The sequence below is a fragment of the Gambusia affinis genome, linkage group LG11 (assembly GCF_019740435.1).
Source record: "Gambusia affinis linkage group LG11, SWU_Gaff_1.0, whole genome shotgun sequence".
Classification (NCBI taxonomy): domain Eukaryota; kingdom Metazoa; phylum Chordata; class Actinopteri; order Cyprinodontiformes; family Poeciliidae; genus Gambusia; species Gambusia affinis.
In genome coordinates, this window is record NC_057878.1 from 13,988,729 (window position 1) to 14,016,119 (window position 27,391).

At 38.4% G+C, this 27,391-nt stretch overlaps 4 protein-coding genes across 7 annotated transcripts; 1 reads left to right on the plus strand and 3 right to left on the minus strand.

The window, feature by feature from the left end:
- Positions 1-247: 247 nt before the first annotated feature.
- LOC122840304 (oral-facial-digital syndrome 1 protein homolog) lies at positions 248-10,382 on the minus strand. The gene is made up of 22 exons (XM_044132586.1): positions 10,073-10,382; positions 9,766-9,966; positions 9,296-9,364; positions 9,188-9,212; positions 8,999-9,106; positions 8,768-8,904; positions 8,501-8,674; positions 7,653-7,759; positions 7,449-7,568; positions 6,412-6,485; positions 6,234-6,325; positions 5,896-6,085; positions 4,694-4,824; positions 4,412-4,523; positions 2,864-3,553; positions 2,598-2,757; positions 2,408-2,499; positions 1,283-1,430; positions 982-1,141; positions 739-903; positions 582-652; positions 248-293 (listed from the first exon to the last, which is right to left on the minus strand). Exons 1-22 carry the CDS (start codon positions 10,166-10,168, stop codon positions 248-250), a joined length of 3,168 nt encoding a protein of 1,055 aa, XP_043988521.1. The 5' UTR covers positions 10,169-10,382.
- A 200-nt stretch (positions 10,383-10,582) lies between these two features.
- On the plus strand, positions 10,583-12,559 carry LOC122840168 (trafficking protein particle complex subunit 2). 3 transcript variants are annotated; one of them, XM_044132392.1, is made up of 5 exons: positions 10,583-10,647; positions 10,842-10,955; positions 11,780-11,924; positions 12,199-12,284; positions 12,362-12,559. In XM_044132392.1, exons 2-5 carry the CDS (start codon positions 10,863-10,865, stop codon positions 12,458-12,460), a joined length of 423 nt encoding a protein of 140 aa, XP_043988327.1. In that variant the 5' UTR covers positions 10,583-10,647; positions 10,842-10,862; the 3' UTR covers positions 12,461-12,559. The 3 variants fall into 3 exon arrangements, with proteins under 3 accessions (XP_043988327.1, XP_043988326.1, XP_043988325.1); XM_044132391.1 differs by having other exon boundaries at positions 10,583-10,631; XM_044132390.1 differs by having other exon boundaries at positions 10,583-10,618.
- Positions 12,560-13,301: 742 nt separating this feature from the next.
- LOC122840167 (ras-related protein Rab-9A) lies at positions 13,302-15,748 on the minus strand. Its single transcript, XM_044132388.1, has 3 exons — positions 15,326-15,748; positions 14,917-15,032; positions 13,302-14,746 (listed from the first exon to the last, which is right to left on the minus strand). The coding sequence occupies exon 3, from the start codon at positions 14,705-14,707 to the stop codon at positions 14,099-14,101; it is 609 nt and encodes a 202-aa protein (XP_043988323.1). The 5' UTR covers positions 14,708-14,746; positions 14,917-15,032; positions 15,326-15,748; the 3' UTR covers positions 13,302-14,098.
- A 920-nt stretch (positions 15,749-16,668) lies between these two features.
- Positions 16,669-26,150, minus strand: LOC122840169 (epidermal growth factor-like protein 6). Of its 2 annotated transcripts, XM_044132393.1 has the most exons (13): positions 25,793-26,150; positions 24,623-24,729; positions 23,359-23,451; positions 23,092-23,211; positions 22,872-22,991; positions 22,117-22,251; positions 21,909-22,031; positions 21,434-21,496; positions 20,761-21,006; positions 18,066-18,140; positions 17,878-17,973; positions 17,541-17,803; positions 16,669-17,333 (listed from the first exon to the last, which is right to left on the minus strand). In XM_044132393.1, exons 1-13 carry the CDS (start codon positions 25,855-25,857, stop codon positions 17,226-17,228), a joined length of 1,614 nt encoding a protein of 537 aa, XP_043988328.1. In that variant the 5' UTR covers positions 25,858-26,150; the 3' UTR covers positions 16,669-17,225. The 2 variants fall into 2 exon arrangements, with proteins under 2 accessions (XP_043988328.1, XP_043988329.1); XM_044132394.1 differs by lacking the exon at positions 21,434-21,496 and having other exon boundaries at positions 25,793-26,128.
- Between the last annotated feature and the right edge of the window lie 1,241 nt (positions 26,151-27,391).

Consider the following 27,391-nt stretch of genomic DNA (forward strand, 5'->3'; position numbering starts at 1 on the left):
ATGTCTAACTGGAAACACAGCTCAACTGGCCTGATGACTGTTTTTATGAAAATAAAGAAAACAAAGTTATGCATGTTCTAAAGTGTTTTTTTTTTATTAGAGCAGTTTACAAAAGTTGCATATTTCACACTGTTTGCTCTTCTAATAAGTGCAAACAGGTCTAAAAAACGAAAATATTAAAATGTAGATTAAAAAGGTGACGAGGTTGAAACTCTTTACAGAACTTCGATTCAGCTCTTGAGGCGGCTCACCAGAACTCGTCTTCTTCATCCTTAAGCGAGAATGCTGCAATACTGAAGAAAACAAACAGAGTTAATAAGCGAAGCCCTCAAGGGACAGAAAAAAGCATAACCCATCAGAGGAAGATATTTTTAAATTAACTTGAAGTAATTCCAGAGCTAATAACATTACTGACATATCAGGAGACGGGAAACCACAAAAGCAATCAATTATTGGGATTACATCACATGGTGTTGCTCTTGTACTGAAGGCTTCTGAAGTAACGTCATACATTTTGAATTGTTTTATATGCAATATAGTGATACGTTTACAAATCAACACAGCAGCTTTATTTGTTTTACCTTTCATCTTTTTCCTCAAATAAACTATTGTCCTCTGGGCTCATCTGTCCTTCTTCCTCTCTTACAGGCTTCTAGAAATGCACAAAAAAGCCAAATGTGAGGTTAAGTAAACTATACAAGTTAAACAAAAAAATGTTGACTCTTAGATCAAACTGACCTGCTCATTCTGCTTCTCTCTTGCTTCCAGAACCATCTTCATGTATTTCTCCAGTGGATTTTCTACTTTTGGCTCTTCCCTGATCTGCTCATCGTCTTCTCCTTTCTTAATGTCAGCTTCTGCTCCCATTTCTTCTCCTTCCTTTTCCAGTTGCACCGCCAAAAGCTGGTTAGACACAGAAGTGGTCACTGTTAGTTTCAGATCAAGATCTTTTAAGCATCGGCACGCTGGATTCACCGTTACCATCTCCTTCTCCAGACGTTCCAACTCCTGCCGCTCTCGCTCCTTAGTTTCTTCTAGCTCCCTCTGCCTTTGCTCTTGTTTCTCTTTCCGCTCTTTTCCCACCTCTGCTCCTCGTCTTCCTCTTCCTTTTTGACAGTGCCACCTGAGGTCTCTTGAACTTCTAGACAAAAGTGAAGTGACATAAATTCAGGAAGCGGGAAATGAGCAAAACCTGGCAGACTGGTAGCAGTAAGAATGATGGCCTTCAACATAAATATAAAATACATATCACTGTGGGTCAACCAAGATCAAGGGTCATTACTGGACGGGTTGACTCACCAGGCTAACTGGCTTGCGAGTCTGCTGGGTCTTCAGGGAGGTCCTGGGGCTGGGGCTGGCGGGCCCTTTGGGGGCCTCCTCAGAGAGAGGGACAGCAGTGTCCAGGAGAAGCTCTGGAATGTGGCCGGGCTCTGGAGGGAGACGCAGCACAAAGAGATCTTTTATGCTCCCCCATAATACAACAGAGCCAGAGAACCGGCACAGAATACATAATCAGCTGTCCTTCATCTTCACCATTGTGCGGGGCTGCTGAAAGGACATGCTGGGGGCCAAACCAAATTCATAGCCATTAACAGGAAATTTAAAAAAAAGTCTGAACCATCAAAGTTGTACATGGCACCTGCTGCAAATAGCATGGCAGCACATCATTTGGAAATTTCAGCGGAAAAATGTTCTACTGGAAGGTTGAAGATACACAATAAAACTATATAATGCCAGAGTATAAGTAACTTGTCCTCCATTGTCACATTACAGACACAATTTTCTTTACTGCATGTTATGTGAAAGCAGTATGTAATTATGGAGTGAAAGGAAAATCATTTATGGTTTTTGAGATGTTTTCAAAGAAAAATCTGCAAAGGAGACACAAGTCAACGTCTCCCCCTTTTCAAAGCCATTTCTTATGGCTGTTGTTCAACAATGGTTTCCTTGTCTCCATGTTTCTATAAATATAAACTATTTTTAAAACAATGCGTCTATTCCTTCCACTTCACAATTACACCCAAATGTGTTGGTCTGTGACATAAAATCACAATAAGACTGGCGTGTGTTTAACACTGAAATGTGGCATGGATTCCTCATCAAAGAACTGCCTGTGTATGATTGCATGTCTGTTCGGATGGAGTGCGAGGTTTCCGATTTTAAGTGCTGAGAGCTGCGACGTGCTTCTGTGGCACGTCTTTTCCACATGTTTGTCAGTCAGAACCCTACAGAGATTTTAAGTGCTAACACATGTGAAAAAAATCCACATAATTATGTTCAGCTCACTTCTAAGTGAGGAGCAGGTAGGGAGATTAAAGAAGTGAAATGATTCTTCCCCCTATCATAAAAAGAAAGTATTGGGTTTAACAACATGCACCATGACATGACTGCTAATACTCTAGAACACCTTGCAAATCTCCTGTTAGATCTTCGAGGTTTATCTCCTCCGGATGCGGGGAAGACTCCAAGCTGGAAAACACAGGCTGTGCTTTTGGTGGACTTGAAAGAAACGAGGGCAAACAAGACAGCATTAAAATTCATGACCATGAAATAAAACGTGAAATGTTTGTCCTTGTCTTAGCGGCAGCAGATGGTACCTGGAGTGGTCCCGTGCTGTGCTCCTGAGCTGGGGGCTGTGAGGTGGACTGAGCTCAGGAGAAAAGTCACCTGCGTTTGCGACGGTGACGACGGAGGCACAGAAGAGCCGTGTGTCAGACGGTGGCGGCTGGGAGAGTGCCATCGCAGGCACCGCTGGCTCTAAGGGGGAGCAAGGACTTATATTGAGAAACAAGACTAAAAGAGGATCAATTTAAACTTAAAGTAGTTGTGTTTGGCATTCTCTGACAAATGGAAAAAAAACTACCTTCTGCATTCTGCTTCTGATGTCTCCGTCTGGAAGAGGACTGTGGCGTCCCAGACGATTGCTCAACTGAAACAGAGCTTCCATCCTGACTTTGTCCGTCTCTTGCAAATGCAGGTTCAGACAAAGAATGGCGACTCTGTTCAGGGGCAAATGGGGCCTGAGGCTGGTCATAGACTTCTGAAGGAGGCATGATGTTTCCGGTGTCGTGGGATACCAATGTGGGGGACTGGATACATTGAGGAGTGAGTTGTTTGAGTAAAGTCTTTGGTCTGTGGGTTGAATAGTTGTGTGAAGGCAGAGAGTCTTTCTTCCTCAAAGGGGAGCTGGGGTAATGTGAAAAATAGCTTTGCTGTGGGGAAAGAGGCCTATGAGAGGCAATGGAGTACACTGCCCTCTGCTGGTAGTTTCTGTAAGCTTCCTCTAAGCTTTCAGCCTCCTTCTGCAGTTTCTGGATGCGAGCTTTGGCTTCTGCCACGAGCTCCACGTCAGAGTCTGGAGAATCGCTCCAAGGGAACTTGTGTCTTCGCAATGGCTCACCTGCTTCAAAGACATCATGGTGACTCACCCTGGACCTCAGCACAGCTTTGTCCACGTAGATGTCGGGTGGAACCAGTGAGTCAGCGCTGAACTCCAGAACAGAGCGATCAACAAGAGAGGGCTTCGGGTTACGCAGCACTTCATTTTCCAGAGCTGTCGTTATCGATTGAGTCACACAGAAGGAAATGAAAGAGGAAAAGCAAACAGAGAGGGGAGGTGGTTCAACACTAAAACAGAAGACCTCCACCAGAAATACAAGCAGCTGCATCTAAAACAGAGTTACTACGGTTAGACAGCAGCTGTCTTTCTTGGTTTCATTTTGTTACAGTGCCGACAAAACTCTTCATACTCTTCATTTTCCCCATTTCGACTTTTTTTGGTATTTTACTGAACAGACTAACTCAAAGTAGCACATAACTATGAAGTGGATTTAGTGGAATGATTTGGTTTTCTAACATGCTTACAAACAAAAAAAATCTCAGGAGAGTTTGTATTCGGTCCCCTTTACACCGATGTGTGTAATTTAATCTCCGTACAAATCCAGCAGTTTGGTCAAGACTTCATGAGTTACATAGTTAAGAGACGTTCAAATTTAGTAGAAGCATCCCCAACGGTCTTCAAGCTGTAATTACAGTAAATAGCGCTTCTAGATGAAATAGACACAGGCGAGATACAAAAGTGTGCCCCACTTTTTCCTCACTGTCCTTCCACTTCACTGTTTTGTTCTGCTTTGTTGAATTATATCAAATAAAATGCCAATAAGACACACTGAAGTTTGCAACATGACAAAATGAGGCATGAATAGTTTTGCAAGACACTTTAAACAACGGGGAAAATATTTGACCCCTGACAAATATCTTCACTCAAAAAACAAAAAGAAAGCAAATCCGTCTATTCAGAGTTGAAAATTTGACAACAAACTTGCTACAGAGTCTAACATGCATAACTGAACAAACCTAACGTGACACAAAGATCAAGCTAACACAAACTGTAAGTTGCAGCACATGCTACCTTGCTGTGTTTGGTGAAGCTGTGTTTTGATCTCCTCAACATGCTTGGTCATCCACTCTGCCCTCTCCTCACACTCTGTCAGCTGAGCTTTAAGCTGAACACATCGTTCCACCTGCAGAGAGAGAGAGAGAGAGAAAAAAAATTACAAATCACCGTCTTGCGAAGTTTTGTATTTGTACCAGAGGCACAAAAGCAATGTTTTCCCCTATGTGATCATAGGGAAAAATGTAGGTCACATAGTTTCCCACAGTCTTCCAAGTACTCTGGTGGAACCGGACTGACCTCACTCTGAAGCTGCGTCTGCAGCACCTGTTTCTGGTTTTCAAACTCTGCCTCGTCCAGCGTACGAGCGTTCTGCAGTCGGTGAAGCTCCGTCTGCAAGGCCAGTTCTTCCTTAGATGGTTTGATCATTTCTAAGAAAGGGGGTTTACAAAACATATTTAGTTCATGTGTGCGAAAGCATTCATGTGCCTTACATTTGTTAACCATTTTATAAAAGGCAGCACATAATTGTGAACTGCAAGTAAAATATAATGAATTCTAAATTTGTATTCGGCCTCGGAGTCAAGACTTTTCAGACGGTCTTTAGGAGAATGTTTCTAACAGCTTTCCACATGCGGAAACAGAAGTTGCGCCATTTCCTGAGCTAGAAAATAGATAAACCTCCATCAGACTGGATGGAGATAGCACACAACTAATTTAGTCAAAATTTAGAATGTTATTTTAAAAGTTAATTCCCAGTCTTTATGATGCTCTAAAGCCTATTACCAAGGCAACTGGTTGCACTGGATTGTATTTAGAAGTCACACAGTAAGGAGGGCTTCATTCAAATGCATGCCACACTGTTCAGATCATTACCTGTAAATAATAAATGAAAGAGAGGGAGAGAAAAATCATCATGCTCCCACTTTCAATCGGCTTATCACATATCCGAAAGAAGTACTTTGAAGTTATAAGTTGTAATGAAAACAAAAAAAGGAAGGGAGGGTTAATTAAAGATATATGAGTATTTTGAAAATGCACTATATAATTTCTTTTTAACTAAATATGTCCAATTTCTACCACACTCAGAGTTCCTACTATTAAACAGGGTGAATTCAGTCTCCCTCAGAGAGAAGAAACATTTTTGTTTGCTGCTGGTAAACAGAGCTTTCTGTCTCAGCTTACGTTTTAATAGCTTTCCTTCACAGACAGTCTGCAAAGCTACAGGTCAGCCAAAGGGGCCCCCACACTGAATTAAGACTCAGGGTGAGGCAGAGAGACAGACTGGACTGAACGTTTCACGGCACATTGAAGCTCATACCGAATGGAGTCACAGACACTCAATATAAGAGACGAACCAGAAAAGAAAAAAAACTGCATACATTACATTAACAGAATGTGTATTTGCACCTTGTTTATGTCATCTGAGTAACAGCTGATATGGATATGAAGGAAACAGAAGCTGTTTCATGTTCATTAGAAATGCGGCGGTCTCCCTTCACCTGCACGGAGCCGCTGGTTCTCTCCTTGTGCTTCTTCCAGCTGTTCCTTCAGCAGCTGCAGCTGTCCCAGCAGCTCCGTTCTCTCCCGTTTCAAGCGGGAATAGTCGCTCGTACTCTCCAGTCGTTCTTTTAATAGCTCCTTCTGTTGAGTCAGCAGAGATATCTGCTGCTGTGCGGTTTCTAGCTCAACCTGGGAAAACCAGCAATGGGTGGAAAATGAAAATAGAACTTAGAAAACACTTCAATAAACCACCCTGTGGAAGTCAATCTTCTCCAATAAGGTGTTATAGGAATAACCAAAATATTTCAAATTAAATATTAGTTTAATAAACTAATACCTGAAGTCTTTTCAGCTCTATGCATGCCCTGTTGTGTTCTTCTAGTCTGGATTCAATCAAATCAGACTCCTTTTGGATTCGAGCTGTTTCCACTGGAAAAATAAAAATGTTGCGAACATTGTGAAAATTAATTCATCATCAAGCTGGTCATTTTTTCTGCAGGAAGTGAAATGCTTGCCTTTGTTTCGGTTCTCGCTTTCTGTGAGTTTTTCTGTTCTTCTAAGAAATTCCTCCTTCAGCTCAAGCTGATAACTGGAATTATAGAAAGCAGGAAATCAATCGGTGACAAAGATGAATAAAAATCGGTTTAGAACAAAGTCAAGTGAATGATTCCTGACACTATAATACGAAAGCCTCATTTCTCCTATCCCAGATTTGCAAAAAATTTGATGAGATAGCAGTACATTTACAGTATCACACTAGAATCTCACAAAATTATTATTTATCGGATCTTCTCAGTATTTATTTGAACTTTTTTTTTTCTCAGAGGGCTAATAAGTCAACATACAACCTCAACAAGTTTTAAAGACTATAATTAGGTGCAAACTTAGAATTTATTGTGGCTTTTCTAGAATTTCTTCAGGGTTTACTTTATATAAAGTTCAAATAAATGAATACACCTCAACTAAATATTTGGTCAAATGTTCCTTACCAAGATGCTTTTTATAGTCATCAGCAGGCTTCTGGTGTAGTTCTAGCTGGACATTTGATCTCTCTTTTCGGTAAAAATATTAAAGTTGATGTAAATTTGTTGGTTTCCAGGAACAGACCCAGCTTCTACATTAATTGTGGACATATGGTCCTCTCTTTTCAATAGGATTGCTCCATGGGCTTAATGTTAGTTGACTTTTAAAGCCCCAAATTGTTATGAAATCTTTGGTGATGACGCAGGTAAACTTGTGACTGGAACTGTATTAGCTTTTAATACCAAAAGCGTTCACAGCAAAGAAAATAAAAATAAAAAAATAAATAAAAACTTCTGTGTAAATTATTAGATTACAATTTTAGCATAATTTGATTTTAGCTGATAAAGTTCAAGATGAGTGATGGTTCATATAAGGTAACAATATTACATCAAGTCAACCCAACAGTGACATCATCTGATAGCAATGCTAAACTTAAGAAAATACTAACTTAAATCTAGGAGCTCCCTTTATTTGGACTTTAAGTGACCTAAACAAATCCAGATTGTGTTTTTCTTAAATAAAAAAATACCTTGAAAGTTCATTCTTCAGTTTCTGGTCGTATGTGTCCTCCATTGTCTTTACAGCCAGTTCTCTCCTCCTCAACAACTCTTCAGTAGCTCTCATCTTCTCCGCATGAATTTCACAGGACCTGAAATTGACATAAAACAAAACAATGAATCAGTGACTGAAAAAAAATTCTTAAAAAAAAAAAAGATTTCTAAAAATATCTTACTTTTCAAAAGCCTCCATTCTCATCCTCAACTCATTTTCTCTGCTGCGCAGCGTTTCGATTTCTTTCAGCAGTGACTGTCTCTGCATGTAGACATTTTTTTCTTCAATCTAAGAATAACACAGTCATTAAAGAATGTTTACACTAATAGTCAATAGAATTAAACAAAGTCTGCAGATTTGGAACTATTTAAGAATGCAAAAGGTTTTGATACCTAAAGTCAGTAACTTAGAAGTCTAAGTTTCAAGAGTCAGCAATCATTCTTTTTTAACCAGAGAAAGACATCTTGCCATATTGATGACACTGTTGTTGTCTACTCAGATAAATCTGTGGGCATTTCCTTTTCATCCCCCCTCCCACAAACACCAATGTGCAAATTTAGCTCACTGAGTGAACCACTTATTCTAATATCGTTTTTTGTCAACACTGCACATATATACAAGGGTTCTGATAACTATTTAACCTGTTTGGATGAAACTTGGAGCCGATGTATCAAGTGCAGGGTTAGGCTGATAAAAGATCAACCCTTAAAAAAAAAACTAAAAAAAAAACTGCTGAAAGAGAGCTAAAAAAAACCCTTCACTTTCTTTACTCATCATAAAGAAATTGTCTAACTGTCACCAGCAGAAGTTGGGTAATCTTGAAAGTAAAGCAGCTTTTAGAATTACGTGTTATCTTTTGAGAATGAGGTAAAAGACGTTTCAGAACACTGTTTCACAATTATCTTAGGCTGACATTATCACTGGTGAAAAAAATATTAACCCAGCTTCTGAAAAGCATGTCATATGCCAGGGAGTTTAAGTATTTGAAGAGAAAGTGCAGAGAAACACAAGTTATTAAAAGTGTCTTACCTCTTGCTGTTTTTGCAACCTCTCAATGGCATTTTTCTCTCGGTCCATCAGTGCCCTTCCCCTCATTTCATAAGTCTTCTCCAGTTCTTTCTGTAGCTTTTCAAGTTCCTGATTAAACTTGGCTTTTTCATCCATTCTGACCTTTGCAATTTCAACATCTTTGAAATGTTTCAGCTGATGAAATGACACAATGTAACAGCATAAATTACATAAAACAAAAACAACCCAGAGGATTAAATGTCATTCTACATGTCCATATGTGTATACCTTTGTGTTCATTTCTGCTTCCTTCTGTGCTTCAATCTCTTTTTTATACGCAGCCAGTTTTGACTGGAGTGGAAACATTTTGTCTTCACCTAAACTGGAGTTCTCGTATTGTCTATCAATCATTTTCATCTTGTCAACTGGGAACAGAAAGGAAAATAACTGTGATTAACACTAAATGATCAGTGCTTGAACACAATGAAAAAGGCTGTTATATATACAAGTTCATCCTACCGAGAGACTCTCCATAACTTGCTAAGTTGGTTGTCTGAGTGTCGACGTCATTACGGAGGTTGTGTGTTGAATGGTGTGTCAGGTTTGTTAAAAGACTGAACAGGAGTCCTGCAAGACACAACCTTTATGCTGACGAGAAGACTTGGGTGTAGAAGAAGTTTGAGTGGAAGACAAAGTTACTGGACGTACCTTTATCACCATCTTCTTTATTTAGCTGTTTAAAATTGATAATATTAATATTACAAAACAGCTTCATTGTTAATCTGATTATATCTTATATTTACTGTGGTTAATCACCATAGATGTGAAAAAGGCTGACGAAGGGGTAAATTTAAGAATCTGAAGAAGGTTTTCTTTCTTGAGAATCTGCCAGAATTGAGCAGAATTGTCATTACAGCCACAAAATTCAGTATACTGTACCACATAATTGTAAAATGATGCAAGATTTTAAAAAAACAACAACAAAAAAACAAAGTGTGACTTGGATTTGTATTCAGCCCTCTGGTGACAATACTTATTTTGTTGCAAGGTAAGTCTGATTGAAAGGATAGCATCGGTAAACCTAAAATATCAAGTACTCCATTTATGAAGTCAGTTTGTTGCATTGGATTTTATTTAGAGGTGTCAGACCAAAAGGAGGCTGAATGCAAAGGCAAGGCAGATGTCAGAATTTTATTTGTAAGTAACTAAAAACCACATAGAATACATTGGTGGTTGTGGATCATACAATTAAAACTGCAGAAGGGAATAAAAGCAGTCATACACACCTCGTCCTTACACACCACTCTGGGGCAGAATACAGAAAGTGTGTACTCATACCCTAGAGTACGGAGGTGATCAGCTACTATAGTGTTGCAAGCTGAAAGTAAAAGAGTATCGGATGTCCCGTGTAGTGGCCTGAGAGCTGGATTTTGTCCCTTGGAATGTGGACTCTTCAACTCCTGGATGAGCTGATTCCGCAGCTGCACCTGGATCAGAACCAAAGGAGATAATGAACAAGGCACAGTAGTGAATAAAGTGACCACACTTGAACGAAGACGAAGTTATGAGGCCTCTGAGGTTAATGTTACTTACTTTTAGTGTGTCAAGCACTCCTTTGTTTTTAAATGTTTGATAGAGTCTTTTCCTCAGCTCTTCAGGGTATAACGCATCCTCCTTGGACGAGGACATAACGATTACAAAAAATAGGAAAATCCCTCAATATCGACAAATTCCTCAGCTTGTAGAAGACTAGTTTATCTATCCTGAAAACCTAATTCCCGAACAGACGAAGGAGAAATCTATTTGTTTTTCAGTTACCGTACAACTCAAAACAATCGATCCGCTCCCTTTAAAAATGTGAACCCAAAATATTTAAACTTGCCAACGGAAATTCTGCAGTGGGCAGGCGCACATCTATGACGCAACTGATATAAATCCTTTAAATTTTTTAAATAGCTCTCGATATATCACATTTTCTGTGCATAATTTTACACAGATCTAATTTAGTAATGCAATTTCAAAAATAGTATGCTCCAAAAAAATTCCAAAAAAAGACAAAATAAATTTAAATGGGTAGCTAACGTTTTTTTTTTTCAATGTCGTCATCTTTTTGCGACTACACTTTCACATCTTCAGGAAGTGAGTTTAACGGGTAAAGAAAAACTGGGGTAATACTTTAAAATATACGTCTTTAATTTTCCTTTGGACTATTAAAGACGTCCAAATTTACTATTTACTTTGATAGCGAAACAATCCCTTAAAGAATCTCGTGCGTTGTATGTTTATTTCAAATGTGTACATGTCATTTCGTTTGTCTCGAAAGATCATTTCTTCGATTTTGTTTGTTTTTCATTAACTACAGGGCATCTTTTGATTTGCTACGATGTCGGGAACCTTTTACTTTGTTATGGTCGGTCATCATGACAATCCTGTGTTTGAGATGGAGTTTTTACCAACCGGGAAGCCTGAATCAAAGGTAACAAATATACTCACCCCTTAAAAATTATCGTAATTGCCTTAAACAGATATATTTTTAATAAGACTCACTAAAATATATTATAAATAGTAAATTCAGACAATGTTGTTGAGTATTAAAATGCAGGTACCTGGCTATTCGAGGTGTAATAACAATGTATTTTTGTGGTGATGTGTGATGTTTGTTCTGGGCAATTCAACTGAAAAACAAACAAATCTGATAAGGGAAACTAGTATATATATTTTAAAAAAACGCTGTAACCGAGTTGGACAAATGTGAACATTCTGAGATTAATATGTTAGTAAGTAAACGGAAAAATATGCCATTGTCCAGCTGCAGCTGCGGAGATTGACGTGCGTGACGTGGCGTGAAATACCTAAATAAATTAGCAATAACTTCCCGATATGCGTTTGAAAGTAAATATGCAAAACAAAGTCCAACTGTTTTCTTCCTTTTTTGGCCTACCTTTTAGGTGTGCTAAAACATTGCACCAACCCTGAAACTGAAAACAAAAAATTATGTGATGGTTGTGATTTGGAATTCGTATTGTTGTTTTTGTTCATTTATGTATCTGCATCAAGCACACATTGGATGCCACTAACTGTTCAAGTGTCTAACAGTTTGTATTTCAAAACGCTGCATCTTTCAGAAAACTGAACAGAAAGTTCCACAATTTTTGTTGCTTATTTTCATTATTAAAGATCCTCTTTAATGGTTTATTTGTTTATTAAATACATTATAATCTACAGGCTCCGCATATAGAAGATGAACAGCAAGAATGTATTTATGACCCTCATTTATAAGATGTGTTTCATTGACCACAGGATGACCATCGTCACCTCAACCAGTTCATCGCACACGCTGCCCTAGACTTGGTGGACGAGAACATGTGGCTGTCCAACAGCATGTACCTGAAAACTGTGGACAAGTTCAACGAGTGGTTTGTCTCAGCCTTCGTCACAGCAGGACATATCCTTTTGTGTATTATCTATTGTTTTTTTTTTCTAAATGTAATATTTAAACACAGTTTTTAGTGTTGTTGATATTTGGTTTTGGACAATTCTCTACTCAGAAACTCTAAAAGTTCCTTCTTTTTCCATTCAGTGGATACAACATATCTAAGTGGTACGAGGCATGTTGAAAACCACCATATTAAGGAACATAATAGTCGTTTCTTATACCTTTTTTATATGCATGTTTATCATATCTGCCTTGGTTTATTTTCTTTAATTAACTGCCATACAAATAAGATTCATCATGCTGCACGATGTTAGACAAGAAGATGGAATCAAGAACTTTTTTAACGATGTGTATGATTTGTACATTAAGGTGAGTTGTGTTCTTTGTGACACCATTACCCCTAATTTGATAGGCTGACTGTCTGACAATTGCGTTTTATCTTCCAGTTTGCAATGAATCCTTTCTATGAAATCAACGCCCCGATACGCTCGACAGCATTTGAGCGGAAAGTCCAGTTTCTTGGAAAGAAACATCTTCTAAGTTAATCATGCCATCTGAATGTATTCTCATTGTATATATAAAAATCAGAAATGCTTGTCTGTTCTTTTTCTGTAGCATTAAATAAAAATTATGGCTAAAAGAAACTTGTATAAAATGATAGTGATTTTACTTTCAGTGTGACATTTTTCTCTACTTTACTCTGCGATAACTTTTATTTAGTTGACAATGAAGCTTGGTTCTTAAAGTAAATTCATAAGAATGAACAAGACTTGGGGTTTAGTACACAGTTACGTTATTCTTTGATATACAAATGTTTCCTGTTCTTTATAAGTTCAAGCACTATTAAAGCAAGATCAAAACAGCACAAACAAATTAAATCTCCCCAGGAAGAGTTTTTAGTTTAATCTCTAGGACAATAAACTAACTTGTAAGCAGTTAATATTAATGCTACCAACAGACTGATCAAACCAAGCCGACTGTTTTTCATTTTAAATAACTATCTGATAACGTCCAACACTAACAATACATACGCAAGATACAAATTGGCCTTTAATGTCTTAAAAAAATGTAAGTCAAAAATGGAAATCATATAACGCATATATATGTTATAGCACTATTTCAGTCTTTAATTGAATAATGCTAAGTTGAATGTGTTTTATCAGTACACTTTATCCAGCAAAGTCAGCTGACAATGTAATAGAAAAGTTCATTGGTGTATAGTTAAAAATGGTGTGTAGATTATTGTGATCTCGTTACGAGTCAGATTGATGACCCACAATCACATTTTAAGGTTATTTTGTGATGGATTGTTGCTTTGGAAACAATGAAAAAACACCTAGCATGTTTAAGAGTTAATCTGTGTATTAAAAATTGGAGGCCTTTAGATAAGCGTTCAAATTTATTGTGTTTATTCCAGTTTAAAGTACCACATACATAAATATTTGACAAGTTATTTGTTGAATTATGGCCCTCTATACAAGTATTGACATTCTATATTAGTTTTGGTCAGATGCACTAGATCTAATTTGAACATCATCAAGGCTTCAGAATACAAAGATTTGCAGAAACTTGAAGGCTCAAATTTGTCATGCAAGTTATTCTTTAAGTTTATTCCCAGAAGGAAACATGTTCATGACGGTTTCTCCAACACAGCTTTAATTTATTTATGATGCAAATACATTACACAGTTTTAAGGGGTAGTAATCAAACGTCTCTGTGGTTAGCTTTTCTAAAGACGGGATTTAATTCATTCATAATCATTAGAAACAGTTATCGGGCGATACAAATGGTTTTAATACGATGCAATTAAATTCTGTAATTGTGTTGCACAATCACATTTGGAAGCCAGATAATATTTGCACTCACATCTAAGCAGTGTGTGTAACTATGACAGCAGAAAACTGGAACATTTACTTTTTAATGCATAAAGAATTTTAAAACATGCCAAAGCTAAATCAATGCAAAGGTTCCTCAAGTTCTTTTGTAATTGGTCATGAATGGAGTTAGTGTTTCTCGTGTATTCTGGGCAGAAGTTCAACAGTTAGCATCAATGAACCTTGGAGAAATAATAGCAATAATAATTAAAAAAAAGCTAGTAGCATAATTTATTACTACAGCATATTATGCCTACAGCCTCAAAACATGGCAGGCATATCAGGATTATTAGTGATAGCTTAAGGATTTTATGAACAGCAAGAAGTGGCAGAGCGGGGCTTTCTGTGGAGCTTGACCGTGTCTGTGGGGATGAGGTGATCTGCTTTGTCATCTGCAGCCAGCGCTCTATGGACTGCTTCCTCAAAAGCCACAGCTACATTCGTGGCATCCTTGGCACTGGTCTCAAAGTAAGGGTAGTCACCATTTTCCTGGCACCACATCTGAGCTTCCTCTGAAGACACCTGCCTTTCTGTCACGTCCACTTTGTTGCCCAATACCACAAATGGGAAGTTCTCAGGCTCCTTGACATCAGCATAGTAGATGAACTCTTTCTTCCAGTTGCTCAAGTTGAGAAAACTCTGGTTATCATCCACGCTGAAGGTTAGCAGACAGCAATCGGAGCCACGATAAAAAGGAGTCCTCAGGCTACGAAAGCGCTCTTGGCCGGCAGTGTCCCAGATCTGCAGGGTTACCTGATTCCCGTCCACCTCGAGGGTCTTGTTTAGGAACTCAACACCAATAGTGTGGAAGAGGTGGGCATCAAACTTGTTGGTGACATACCGATTCATTATGGAGCTCTTTCCAACGCCACCATCACCAAGCAAGATGACTTTAAGCAGGGACTTCCTTGCCGTCATGGCTCTTAACTACTTATCAAACACTGAGAAACTGTTTACCTAATAGAAAAACAACACAGGAATTTATTCAATAAATCACAAAATCATCAAACCTGAATCTCTAAAATAAATTAACATTTCAGGTATATTTAATTTATTGAGGTTTACAAGTAAAGATACCTCACTTTATAGCACTGACCCAAAATAGGATAATTGTCATTTATTCTTACCCCAGTTTGACGTTGTCTTCCTCCACTGGGCCAGATCATATGCTGTTAGCCACAGTATTAGATCACATGCTCATTTGCTTAATTTTGATGATGGCAGCCATATAGAGAACATCTATCTGTATGAAACACAATAACAAGCAGTCATTTTCCTGATTAACATACGCTTCAGGGAAGAAGTTACGGATGAAAATAGCAATAAAAACGTACACCGTTAATCTATGAAGGCCTAACTTGTCGTCATAACGTACAAAAACATTAACCTCCTGTAAAATGTAGCAACTAATTTGAAAGACAAATTGTTCCAGGTCTAAAGGTTAGCTAAGCTTAGGCTATGCTAGGTTAAGTTGAAAATAGATAACAGATGGAAAGGTTAATGAAGAACTAAACTAGCTAGTCAGGCTTTACTTACCGAGACGATTTCTCCAAACGTGCTTCGCAGTTCTAATCAGATAGTTGCTAAAATAATGATAACAATTAAAAAATAGTTTGAATATAACGATTTCTTTCGTTTGACAGCTCAAATAACGTCGGCTCACAGCGTTTCCTGTTCAACTCCCAGAGACTGTGCTAATAAAGCAGCTAGCCGCTAGATCATGTGATCGTAATAGAAACACGAGGGCTGCAATAATAACTCAAGCCCTTTTTAACTTCCATACCTTATATTTATATTTATTTGTGAGAATACTTAATGCCACGTTTCCTAAAAAAAAAGTCAACAATTATTGTTAGCTTTCTTTACTTAATTTACACCGATAGCAAACACTACTTTTCTTGTAGGTTTTTGTAGTATTTCTGTTTGACCGCTAGATGGTGACATTTAGGCAATGACGGTACTCTATAGTGCTAAGATACTACAAAAAGTCAAGCAGAAGTATTTAACTGCCTTGAATACTTTCAGGTGTTGTCATGTTACAGCTGCAAGCTTTAACTATGGTGTCCTTGGGCAAGACAGTTCACCCGCATTCCCTGCTGGTGTTGATCAGAGGGCCCAGTGACGACGTGTCTTTCTGCCCCAGGGTAGCTGTGTTAATAATGTTTCCAGTGGAACTAGTTTCCTGCATAACACATCCAGTTTGTCTTAGAGTTCTCGGTTGTTCAAACACATTAGTAAACACGCTGCATAAGGAAGATCAGAATACATGCCAGATAAATCACAGATAACCCTGTGCAGTAATTTAAAGTGGTGTTAGGTTATAAAACAATATTCTAAACTTCAAGAAATTCACCGGGTACTGCTCAGTTCATCATTCTAAAATCTAACCGAAAATGTAAGACACAACTGGGAAAGCCTAAGAAGATAGAGAAACCCACTTAAATTGAAGGGCTGTGCAAGAGAAGCAGCTATGCTCATAACAACTCTGAAGGAGCTTCAAACAAAGACACACAGCTTTAGTAGAAGAACAAAATCTGTTGCCAGAATAACTATAACTTTTGCATTCCACAAGTCTTGCGTTTCTGAAAGAGTGGCAAGATTGTAACATTTTTGAAAGAAAACCATAGAGTATTGTTTAATGTTTGCTACAAGCAATGTGGGGACACATCAAACATCTGCAAGAAGGTAATCTGGTCTTATAAGAATAATATTATGTTTTTTTAGGGAATACATTGCCAAACATTGTATGTGTCAGAAAAATAAAACTGTAAATACAACATCCCAATGGAGAAACAAGACATAATCTAGGTCATGTTGTGCTGGTGCTTTTTGCAACTGACCATTTGATAGAGAGACAGATGAAGCTAAATGCAAGGGGATGCTGGAAGACAAGCTGTCTTCCAGTGTACATTTTATTTAACTAACATGAAATACATAGAGGAAATATATTTTTTTATGTTTTTCACGATTCAATAGAAAAAAAATTTATTAAAAAGATCAATCTTTCCCACTATTAGAAAAAAACATGTTTATTGTAACCATATACCATATTTTCAATACAAATGTTGCAGTATATATGCACTGACACTTTTTATTGTTTCAACAAAAAAGCCTTCAAAAACTTAAGTCATCTACAATTTCATTCACATTACATCTTGCATTTTATGTGGTTTACTTCACTAACGTACTGTCACATACACAATGCAAGTTAAGCAGAAAACTGTTGAAACAAACTGATGAAGTTAGCTCTACCATCTGTTCCTGAGATATGAGTCATTTGTGTTTTATTTAGACTAGCTATTAACTTAAGATAAAGACTGTTCAGATCAATGTACCAGTATGGAGTGAAAGCAAACTTGCATGCTCTTGTTGTACATAATCTGACTGTGCAGGTTATTGAAGCACAAAAATCCTTGTTGTTTTTTGTTTTTTTTTGCTAAAAGATTGGACCTGCGTCCTCTTGACAGGGCCCTGAGGTCAGCACAACATTATCCAACCCTATTTCGCCTCCAATGTCTTTGCCGCGTTGAGCTTCAAAGATAATCTGAAAGACATTTGGTTGAATCATTGTATTATTAAGTCGAAAAATTTGTTTTAATACACTCCAGTCGAATAAACAGAATTGTAGATCTACATATTTGACGGGACGTCAAATATTTGTTGTGATGTTCGTGCATAACTGTTATTAAAGTCAATTTCTTCATGATGACAATAATCTAAGAAAAATGTTTTTCATAAAACAGTGACTCACAGACTGTGGGGCCTCTTCCTTCCAGGCCACAGTGAGGAATTCTGTTTGCCAGCTCTGGTTTTTGCTTTGGCTTTGCTCCCAAACAGGGTAAGCATTGTTGTCCAGGAGCACCCTGATTGAACCTACGTCATGACCTACCACACGGTAGTCAAAGGTCAGGCAGAAGCTGCCATGTTGGGCTTGGTCACCGAGAAGCAATTTCAGCTTGGCCACATCTCCTCTGCCACCAATCAGCCCGCTCAAAGCCATGTAGTACTCACCACCTGAGTGGATTTAATGGTATATTAGTAGCTGTATCTAAACAAGCAATAAATATTTTGCAACACTCTTTCGTCACCCTTAGTACGGTATGCCACAGTCCAGTCCATGTCATCAGTTTTATCTTGGACCCATTCACAGGCTCCCTGATCAAAGTTGCAGTCCAGGAAATATTCTAGTTGGAAGAAAAGTAAAACAGTTGTACACTTTTACAGTCGGCCACCCACAGACCATTTTTATTGTGTCTTCTTACATGCTTTTGATTACCTTCCTGAGGTGGTTCAATGTAGATTTCTTTGACTTCTGTGGCCGGGCCAAACACTGACTCAAAGTCCTCTGATACTGAATTTAGAGAAGAAAAAATAAATAAATAAACAGAGAATTTTTCTTGTCCATTGATTTTTCAAGCTTTGAAAGTTTGAAGTTTTTTGACATGATTTAACTTTTTAAGAAAAAAAAAAAGCTTTTTTTCCCTTTTGAACTGGGGTTTGGCCAAATTGCCATTAGCTGAACTAAACATCAGTTTGAAATACCACAGTTTGGAAACACAGAATCAAGGTTAGAAATAATGTTTAAGCTAAGACCTGCTCAGAATCTGGCCAGTCTGAAACCATTTACAAGGTCAACACTATAGATTAAATCTTTATATAATCAAAAAGTCATTAACACAAAAGTCTTTATTTATATGCTGTCAAATAGATTTAAAACAAAATTTTTTTCAAACAAAGGTCACACTTTGTAAATCCAGTGGCTCCATCTATATCCCCTCCTTGGACATTTCCTCCTCCAGCATCACATATTTAGGTGTAAAAATAGACCCCAGCCAAAAAAAATAAATAAAATAACTAGCATGTAAAACCGTACGATTATTTTAAAAATAAAATAAAATGCTTGGGCATTCATCACTTAACCTGCTTTACAGATTAAGTGATGAAATCATCACTCCCTTTTAGTTTATGATATTTGAACAATGGTCTTTTCAATAAAAAACAATCGAGTGTAGTATAAAACAGAAAATTGGGGTTTTATAAATTTTATAGCACAAATGTTATATAAAACAGGGGTTTTCAGCTACTTGCTCCCTAAGCAAATTCTATGTTTCTAATTCTATGTATTTTGTTTGAATAGCAGCTTATTTACATTGACTGTCCTATTGACTCCTCTATCCCTGAAATGGGAACATTTACAATCGTTCCTTCTTGATCTTGATCTATTGCTTTTATAGATATCCAGTCAACAGAGAGTTGACAACTCTGTGATGAGTAGGCAGCCCCAGCGTCCTGCTGAGAATAGGGAGATTAGACTCTGTTTGCTGAGAATCAGACAGAACCTATGTGGGGCCAGGCATATGACCTCTTCTCTTGTTTAAGCTGGAATGTGGGAGAACTATCTATATGTACCAATCGGGACATTGAAAGAAATTATGTTTTCACAGACTGTGACAGAGGGAGGCATGGACTCGGCTAATAGCCTTACTTTCATGAACAATCCTGAAGAGAGGGTTAATAATGGCACAGGTAATGATTTTTAAATAGGTTTGTGTAAGTAAACATTTCAACATAGTAAGAAAAGTAAATCAGACAAAGTTGTATCTTCTTTAGCATTCCAAATAGAGATTCTGATATTATCAATGGTCCAATGGGGCTTTTAACCAACAGATTTAGAGACCTGTTCTCCATTTGCCATAACGTTTTAAAAAGGAGCTTCAACTTTAGGTTTGAACCCCACACTCCAAGCTTTTTAAAGTTCTTGCAATAAACCACCACATGTGAAAAGCAGCCCTTTGAGACTCAGATGAGTGACAGCTGGGGTTGCTGAACCTGCTCAGCTCACAGTGGGGCTGGTGTTAGAGAGGCCTAGAGTGGTGATGACAGGCTTTTCCTACTGGGAGGCAGGTCTTTAGCACAACAGCTGTTTTGGGGAAAACATAATAAAAGGCTTGTGGGGACTTCACAGTCGTCCTTCCCTCCTACTCTGCATTGTGAGGCTAGGAAGCATGCTCAAGATGAGTTTTATCCTTAGGCTTGCACATGCCACAAGAGCAAAAAAAAATAAAAAATCCATCCCAGAGGTGATGGATGTCTTGGGACTTGTCTCCTCTTGCTATCACAGGTCTAACACAGAGGCTTGTATTTTCACAAAGATCAAGCAAGGAGGTGAAAGGCAACCTCAGGTGTTAGGTTTCTAAGAGAAATGAATGCTACAATATGACCTCTTTGCTCTATGCATTTATATCTGATAAAGATAAATATTATATCAGTTCTACATTGGCTGGCTTCTCATCCGGTTATTTCTATCTCTCTTTCCTTTGACAAATATAGTGTGAGAGAATCTAAACATTTTACCAGCAGGTCAGAGTTGACAGTAAATGGTAAATGGTCACTGGCTTTGTACTTGCAAAGTGCTTTATCAACCCAAAACCCCAAACCGCTTCACACTGCAGTCATTCATGCATTCACACCCACACACCAATGGTGGTCACAGCAATAACACTATATTTTTTTTCCCCTCCAGGGGGTCTTTTTGTGGGCTCTAGTGTCCCTTATATGACAGTAGGCTGACAGGAAAGGGGGAAGTAGAGGGGGGAAGACATGCAGCAAATGTCGTCGGGTCCGGGAATCAAACCCGCGACGGCCGCGTCGAGGACTCAAGGCCTTCAAACTTGGGTCGCGCCATCCCCTACGCCACCGCAGCATGCCCAATAACACTATTTTTGATGCTTTACATTAATATTCAAGTATATTTCTATTTTTAGTGCAATGGGAACCCATTCATTAGCCAACCTCCGAGGCTCAGAGTCAAAGGTAATGCAGTCGGAGGCATCAGCCCTTCCTTTACTGCTTTTTGGTCAAGAGCTTCATCTTGAGCTGATGTTTATTTCAGCTGCTGGTCAATGTGTTGAACATAGACCAGAATTTCTGTCTGTGATTTACAACAGGACAGCTAAAGAGAAGACACTCACTGAAAACATCTCCTCTTGGGTTGAGCTGGTTTTCTTCTTCTTCCTCTTCTTCCTCCTTCTCCTCAGGAAATTTCTCTTTTCTTTCCTTCGTCGGGGTCCCAACATAGGCCTCTCCATCGTAGTCGAAAGGTTGATGGAGGACTTTGGGGGACGGCGTCGGGACTGTTCCGGGGATGGCGTTTTTTATCTCCTCGTTGCTTAACTTTCCTCCCAGGATCTCTGGCCTCACCTGGGAGTCTGGGATGACTGCAGACAGGAAAGGGAAGCGAAACACACACATGGATGTGCATTTAAAAATTAGTATTTTACCAGGACCTGTTTGTTGTTTGTATCCATTCTGCAGCTGCTCTTTTTGCTCCCGGCTTCCTTGCAGCTTCTTACCAATAATGTCACTTTTTTTTTTTTTTACAAAAGCAGAACAAAAAGCAGTATGTGAAATCTACATGCTGATTAAGAGTGGCTGTTAAAATTAAATCATGAATGCAAAACGTAAATTAGTGCTTTACATGCAAAAGTGATGTCTCATACTGTATCAGCTCTGCCATGCTGGAAGTTTTGAAGCAATGGCTATTGTGATGGCACATTTACAGCAGCGAGCAAGACAGAGACAAAATAAGCCAACATAAGGAAAGGTAAAGCATTGGAAAAAAATCATCCTCACATATCATCTCACCATTGAGGGAATCATCTGCACTGCCTTTGTCTCCATCCCATGACCTCTGATAAAATGGCTTGGCTATAAAAAAATAAACGCATCTTCATTTGTGCTGAAACCTCTGACCTGGAGAGTCTTTGTTTATTGTGATCTCAGTCCTACTTCAAAGAGCGCAGCTTTGTCTTTTCTTCTCATTCTCTCTAAAGTGAGCTGGTTACAATAAAGTTTCATATTTACACAGGTGTGTTTTCAATCCAAGTCTCTTAAAGTCTTTAACATCGAGTCAACTCCAAAAGCAGGAAACTAGCCTTGGCTGTGTTCCTGCTTGCTGATGGTTAAATAATCTAAATGAAATGTGCAGCTGCAAAACTACTTCTGACCAGTCTGACTGGCTGCTTTGATCAGGGGAAGCCCTCATCCTTCTGCTTCTTACTTGTTTCTGTGCAGTTTGAGAAGTATGCATAAAAGTAATTGTTTTAAAATATTGCCTTACCAGAGCATTCAAAGCCATTGCCTCTGAAACCAGGTTTGCACCTACACCTGTAGGATCCATGAGTGTTCAGACAGGCAGCATGTTGGCTGCACTTGTGGGTTTCATCCGCACACTCATCAAGATCTGCAATCAGGAGGACACTGCTTGTACTTTCATAAGCCTCATTAATAGCAGACGTTTCACCTTAAAGAACACCTTGTAGACCCACCTACACAGTCATATTTTCCATTGACGTATTTCAGATCATAGCCATTCTGGCACTTGCAGTAGTAGCTGCCAAAGGTGTTCACACATTGTCTGTTGTATGGGCACAGGTTCTTCCCAGTTGTGCATTCATCAATATCTGAAGAGAAAAAAAAAGATATACAACAAGGTAACATTTTTGTTGAAGTTAAGCTCCTTATTGAGGGGTACATAAATTAGATTTTATATTTTATTTTCATTCTCATTAAGCCACATAGCTTTGACTTTCTTGTTACTTCTATGTTTGATAATAGATATCTCAATCCGTAGTTAACCGCTAAAAGTCTGGGCATGTTTTTTGCATCCAATCTGGTGAAGCCAAAGTTGAAATTTAATGTGGAGTACAAGGTCAGAATGTGTCCCATCAGCACTGTATGGGCTCAGTTAGATTTTGGCTTACCTTAAAAGTGAAAGTCTGCTTTTCTTGTCAAATTACTGCTGAAAGTGTTAGATCAGATTCACTATTGAAATGAGGTAATCTAAAACTGGAAGAGGAGGACGTTTTAGGATTTTGTGATCTATGTGTAGTCTGGCTCAGTCATAGCTCAAACAGAAAAGAATAAAACCTCATTGCATTTATAATCTATCAGCCTGACAGTGTAAAGTTATAACCTTATCCAGAAAAATGAGTATTCCACATGAGACTTTGAAAGGCAAAGTCATTCTCTTTATTCCTTCTTTTGAAGTTGAATAGTACTCCTTGTTAACATGGCAGCTCACCTACACATGTTCTCTCATCTTGGCCTAGTTGAAGACCTGCAGATGGACAGAGGCAGCGAATCTCCCCCTCTACTTCCTCACATCCATACTGGCAGTGAGCGATAGAGCACGTTCTGGAATCTGACCGCATTACCATAATACTCACATAATCAGACATTGATTTTTGAATTTTATTTTACATTTGAAGTAATTGTACACGAGAGGGAGGAAAGGAACTCACTTGCACACGATCCATCAGACATTAGCATGTATCCATTTAGACAGTAGCACTTGTAGCTACCATGAGTGTTCATGCAGCGATGCTCACAGGGACGAGGTTTTAGGCCACACTCATTCAGATCTAAAAAAAATCAAAACCCAAAGGGACAACATTTACATCTAAGTTTAAACATCCAAAATTGGTGTGGAAAAATAATGTACTTTAACAAATTGAACCCAGTCAGACCTATGTTACCCATACCCTTCCTCACTGACCTGGAATACCCACCTTGATTACATGTTTTTCCAGTGTATCCAGGAAAGCACTTGCATTTGTTGGGGCCAACACACTCTCCATGCTTGCAGCCGTGCTCGCACTGAGCTGGTAAAACATTTGACACAAAGAAAATACCACGATATACTAGACATATTAGTGGTCAAGAGTGGTGGACTGCAGTCAAACCACACGTTTCTATTATGCAGGCATTTCCTCCGGATTTTGTGGGTCAAGAAATTTTGATGAAAAGAACAACATTCAAAAGGATGAGAAGTAGTATTCTTCCAGTATCTTGCAAAAAACAACAACATATCCCTTGAATCTTTCTACATTTTGTCTAGTTACAACCACAAATTGCATTGGGTTTTAGAACAGACTAGCAGTGTTAAATCTAGACAAACACAAAGTTGCACATAATTGTAAAGTGAGAGAAAATTTCTGAATGGTTTTCAAAACAATGTCTGAATAAAAGGTGTGTTGTACATTTGTATTTAGTTCACTTCAGTCTGATATTACCAAAGAAAATGTAGTGCAACTAATTAGTTACCTGGTAAACAGAGTTTATGTGTATGCTAGCTGGTGTAAATAAAGCAGTTCAGTGAAGGCCTTGGAGATTTGTTGAGGGATATTATTGAACAGACAGCATCATGAAGACCCAGGAGCACAACAGATTAGGGAGAAAGATGTGGAAGAACCTAATATTAGGTTTTCCCAAGCTTCAAACATCTAACAGATTACTATTCAATCTAGCATTGAAAAAATGTTAAGACTATGGCATAAGGACAAACCTACCAAGGCATTATTGTCTGCCAAACATGAAAAACATTAATTTAAAATCCTAGTAGGACACAAAGCAAAAGTGGAAGAGGGTGCTCTGGTCAGATAAGAGCAAAATTGAATATCTTAGCTTGCATACCAAATTCTAAGTGTGGCAACAAACTAACACTTCATCACCCTGAACACACCATCCCTATAATAAAGCATGGTGAGAACAACAACATGCTTCAATAGGGGTAAATGTTTTGGTCTAAAGTAGATGGATGGCGCTAAACACCTTCCAAAAAGTGGTTGCATGCAATTATATGACACACTTTTCAGATTTGTATTTGAAAACCATAAATCCTTTTTCCTTCCACTTCAGAACTATTCATTATTTTATTTATTGGTCTATCACATCACTTCCAGAAAAATACAGTGTGTGGTTGCTTTCTATCCATTTTCCCCCCCAGAAAATATTAGTAAATTCTAATTTCATTTAATTATGTAAAGATCCTACCCTCGCACTGCCCTTTATTGTTTTTCACCCAGCCATAGCAGCAATCCAGCCTCCTTCCATAGCGACACACTCCTGCTTGGCTTCCAGTATGAACTTGTCGATGGTGCCTTTGTGGGAGAAGCAGTGAGGAAATGGATATTTTATCTGCCATATTATTAATGATATGCTCTGTTTCGAGAATCAAACACTCAGAAACGAATTAAGTTTCTACGCAAGCAAAATTATGTAGAGAGCCACAGTAACACAGTGGTGGAAATTATTTTTCATTAAAAACTCTCCCCTTTTGTATCCAAAAGTCTTCCAACAAAAAAAAAAACCCTTTCTCAAGGAAGGTATTGCTGCAGCATCTGTTTTCGATTAATACCTTGAAAGCAAACAACTAGTAAAACGTGTCTGCTCTTTAGCCTGTTTAAGGAGAGAAATAGGGCTTCCTGCGGCGCAACATCCAGCAGACAGGATGGAGGAAAGCACAAATTAGACTCTCCACATGATGCATATTGATACCGCATGCACAAGCCAGTTTTCAGCTGTACTTTTATCTTTGTGGGAGTTCTGGAGTCAAATGCATTTCTGGTGTCAAGCCATTCTCAGTTGTGTGGAAGGGCTCAGCATTACGCTTAAAATAACCCACAGTAAGCAAAGATTACATTGCAGAAATGTATTTTTAGTTGAATTATTATTATTATTATTATTTTATGTGCCACTGACTGAATTACTGAAAATATCTAAAAAAGCTCAATCTAAAGGCTGCACTTCTCACCTTTATTGTCTTTATTTTAAAGCTTGAAGGTAAAGTCTGATATCCCAGATGTTTAGATGTTGTGGGACCTGGAATTCTAAAAGCAGCTTGCCCCCGAGGGAGAGGAATCTGAGACTGGACTAGAAATCAACAGGAATAGCTCTGGGAGCAAGAGCTCCTTGGTGCAACAGGTGCCCTTTGGATACAAACAGTTGCTGCACCACATTTAGAAGACTCACACTCATCATCTGTTTTCAGGGACAGCATTTTAAACTTCACCTGAAGAAAAAGATCTTGAAGCGGCCAGTTTATGTGCCATTCTCAATGTCCTTGGTTATTTTCGAGCTAATTTCTTGTATAACTACATAAAATGTAGCTGCAGATAGGGTTAAAACACATAAAACATCACTTGCTTTGTTAGTCTGACTTACCTGTAAGCTTCTGTGCTGCTGTTGAGCAGGATAAAAAAAGCACCGATCAAAGTAAATGCCTGCATGTCTGAAAAGTTGAACAGCCCTGCTGCTTTGTTTCTCCGAGAGTCTGACTTTCAGTCTGGGGAGTTTTGACTGTTCCTGCCTGAAATACACTTTCATTAAATTCCTCAGATAGGAACACGTCTTGGTTGAGCTTTAACTCAAAGCACGCTGGATTTCATGTGTGTTCAGAACCAAAGCTAAAAGTCTCCCTTCTCTGTGCTCCAACTACTCTTTGTATCCCATAATTTGCTTCCCCTTCATCCCCTCTGAATTTCTGGAGGTGGGTTGACACTCTGCGAAAAGACACTGCTCTGAAACAGATAGGGGGCGACTGTTGGAAAGTAAGAGGGGGTTTGTAAGTGGGGGTGGGGATTTTGTTTGGGTTTTCACACTAATCCTTTACTGGTCTGCCTGAAACCCATGCAGGAAGAGACAGGATCCAGTTTTAAATGTGTATGCCCGGGTGATACCACCACTGTTTGTGAAAGCCAAGATGAGCAAGAAATACATGCCAGCTAGTTTGCCTTCACTATGTTTTAAAGAGATATGCATGTAATTAGTTGCATCCTCTAATTGTGGAAGTAAAAGAAACATGCAGAGGCGTGCTGTTAGCTGCTGCAGCACTCTTTGATGTCTTGCTCACGGGTAACACATGAAGCTCTGCCGTCTCACACATGTTTATTCTTGGTTCAGCCATAAACTTGTTTAATGAGTTTGCACACTTCTAAACAGAGCTCTGACATTTGGTCCAGCTTCTTTGTTCACTCAACAAATGATCAGACTGTGATTCTGTGAAACCTCTAGGATTTGCTATTTGTTTGCTGTTGAAATGTTTCTGTGTTTCATTTCCTGTTTTGCTGATCCAGACTCACGAATATATACAAAATCAAACATCTATGTCATGACATAGAGCTTAAAGACAGAGGTCAATACAGTTTTAGATGTGTTTTTGCTTCAACACAACTGATTGAAATGGTTCAACTGTCTCCCCAGCATGGCAAAGTTATGCAGAGGCCTGCTAATGAACCTTTATTTGATTCAGGTTGGTTGAGTGAGGAAAAAATATCTAAAGCACTCAGGATACTGACAGCGCAATAACCAGGCGCTGCCACTGGAATGACCCCTTAGACAATTTTATTATTAAAATAAAATTATGTTCTGAGTTGTTAAGACAAAGATATGAGAAATCATTATGTCATGATGTCTTTGTCTGATCATATTAGTTTCGGTTTCTATCATATGTCCAAATATGTAGTCGGTTTTTTGAAACCTATGTACTATTATTTAGGTGTGTTTTTGTTTTTTATTATTTTTACTGTGAAGTTCTTTGTGACTCATGTTGGAGAAAGGTGCTATATAAATTAAATTTACTTACTAATTTACTTACTTGCTTATTTACTCACTTAATTACTATTTTAAAATAATATCTTTACCTATATAAACACATTTCATAGTCATTTGATTCTTTCATAAAGAAAACAAAGGCCAGTCTCACATTTTACAAAGAAAAACGTCATGGTGATCACCAAGACTAATATTCTGTGGACAGAGTAG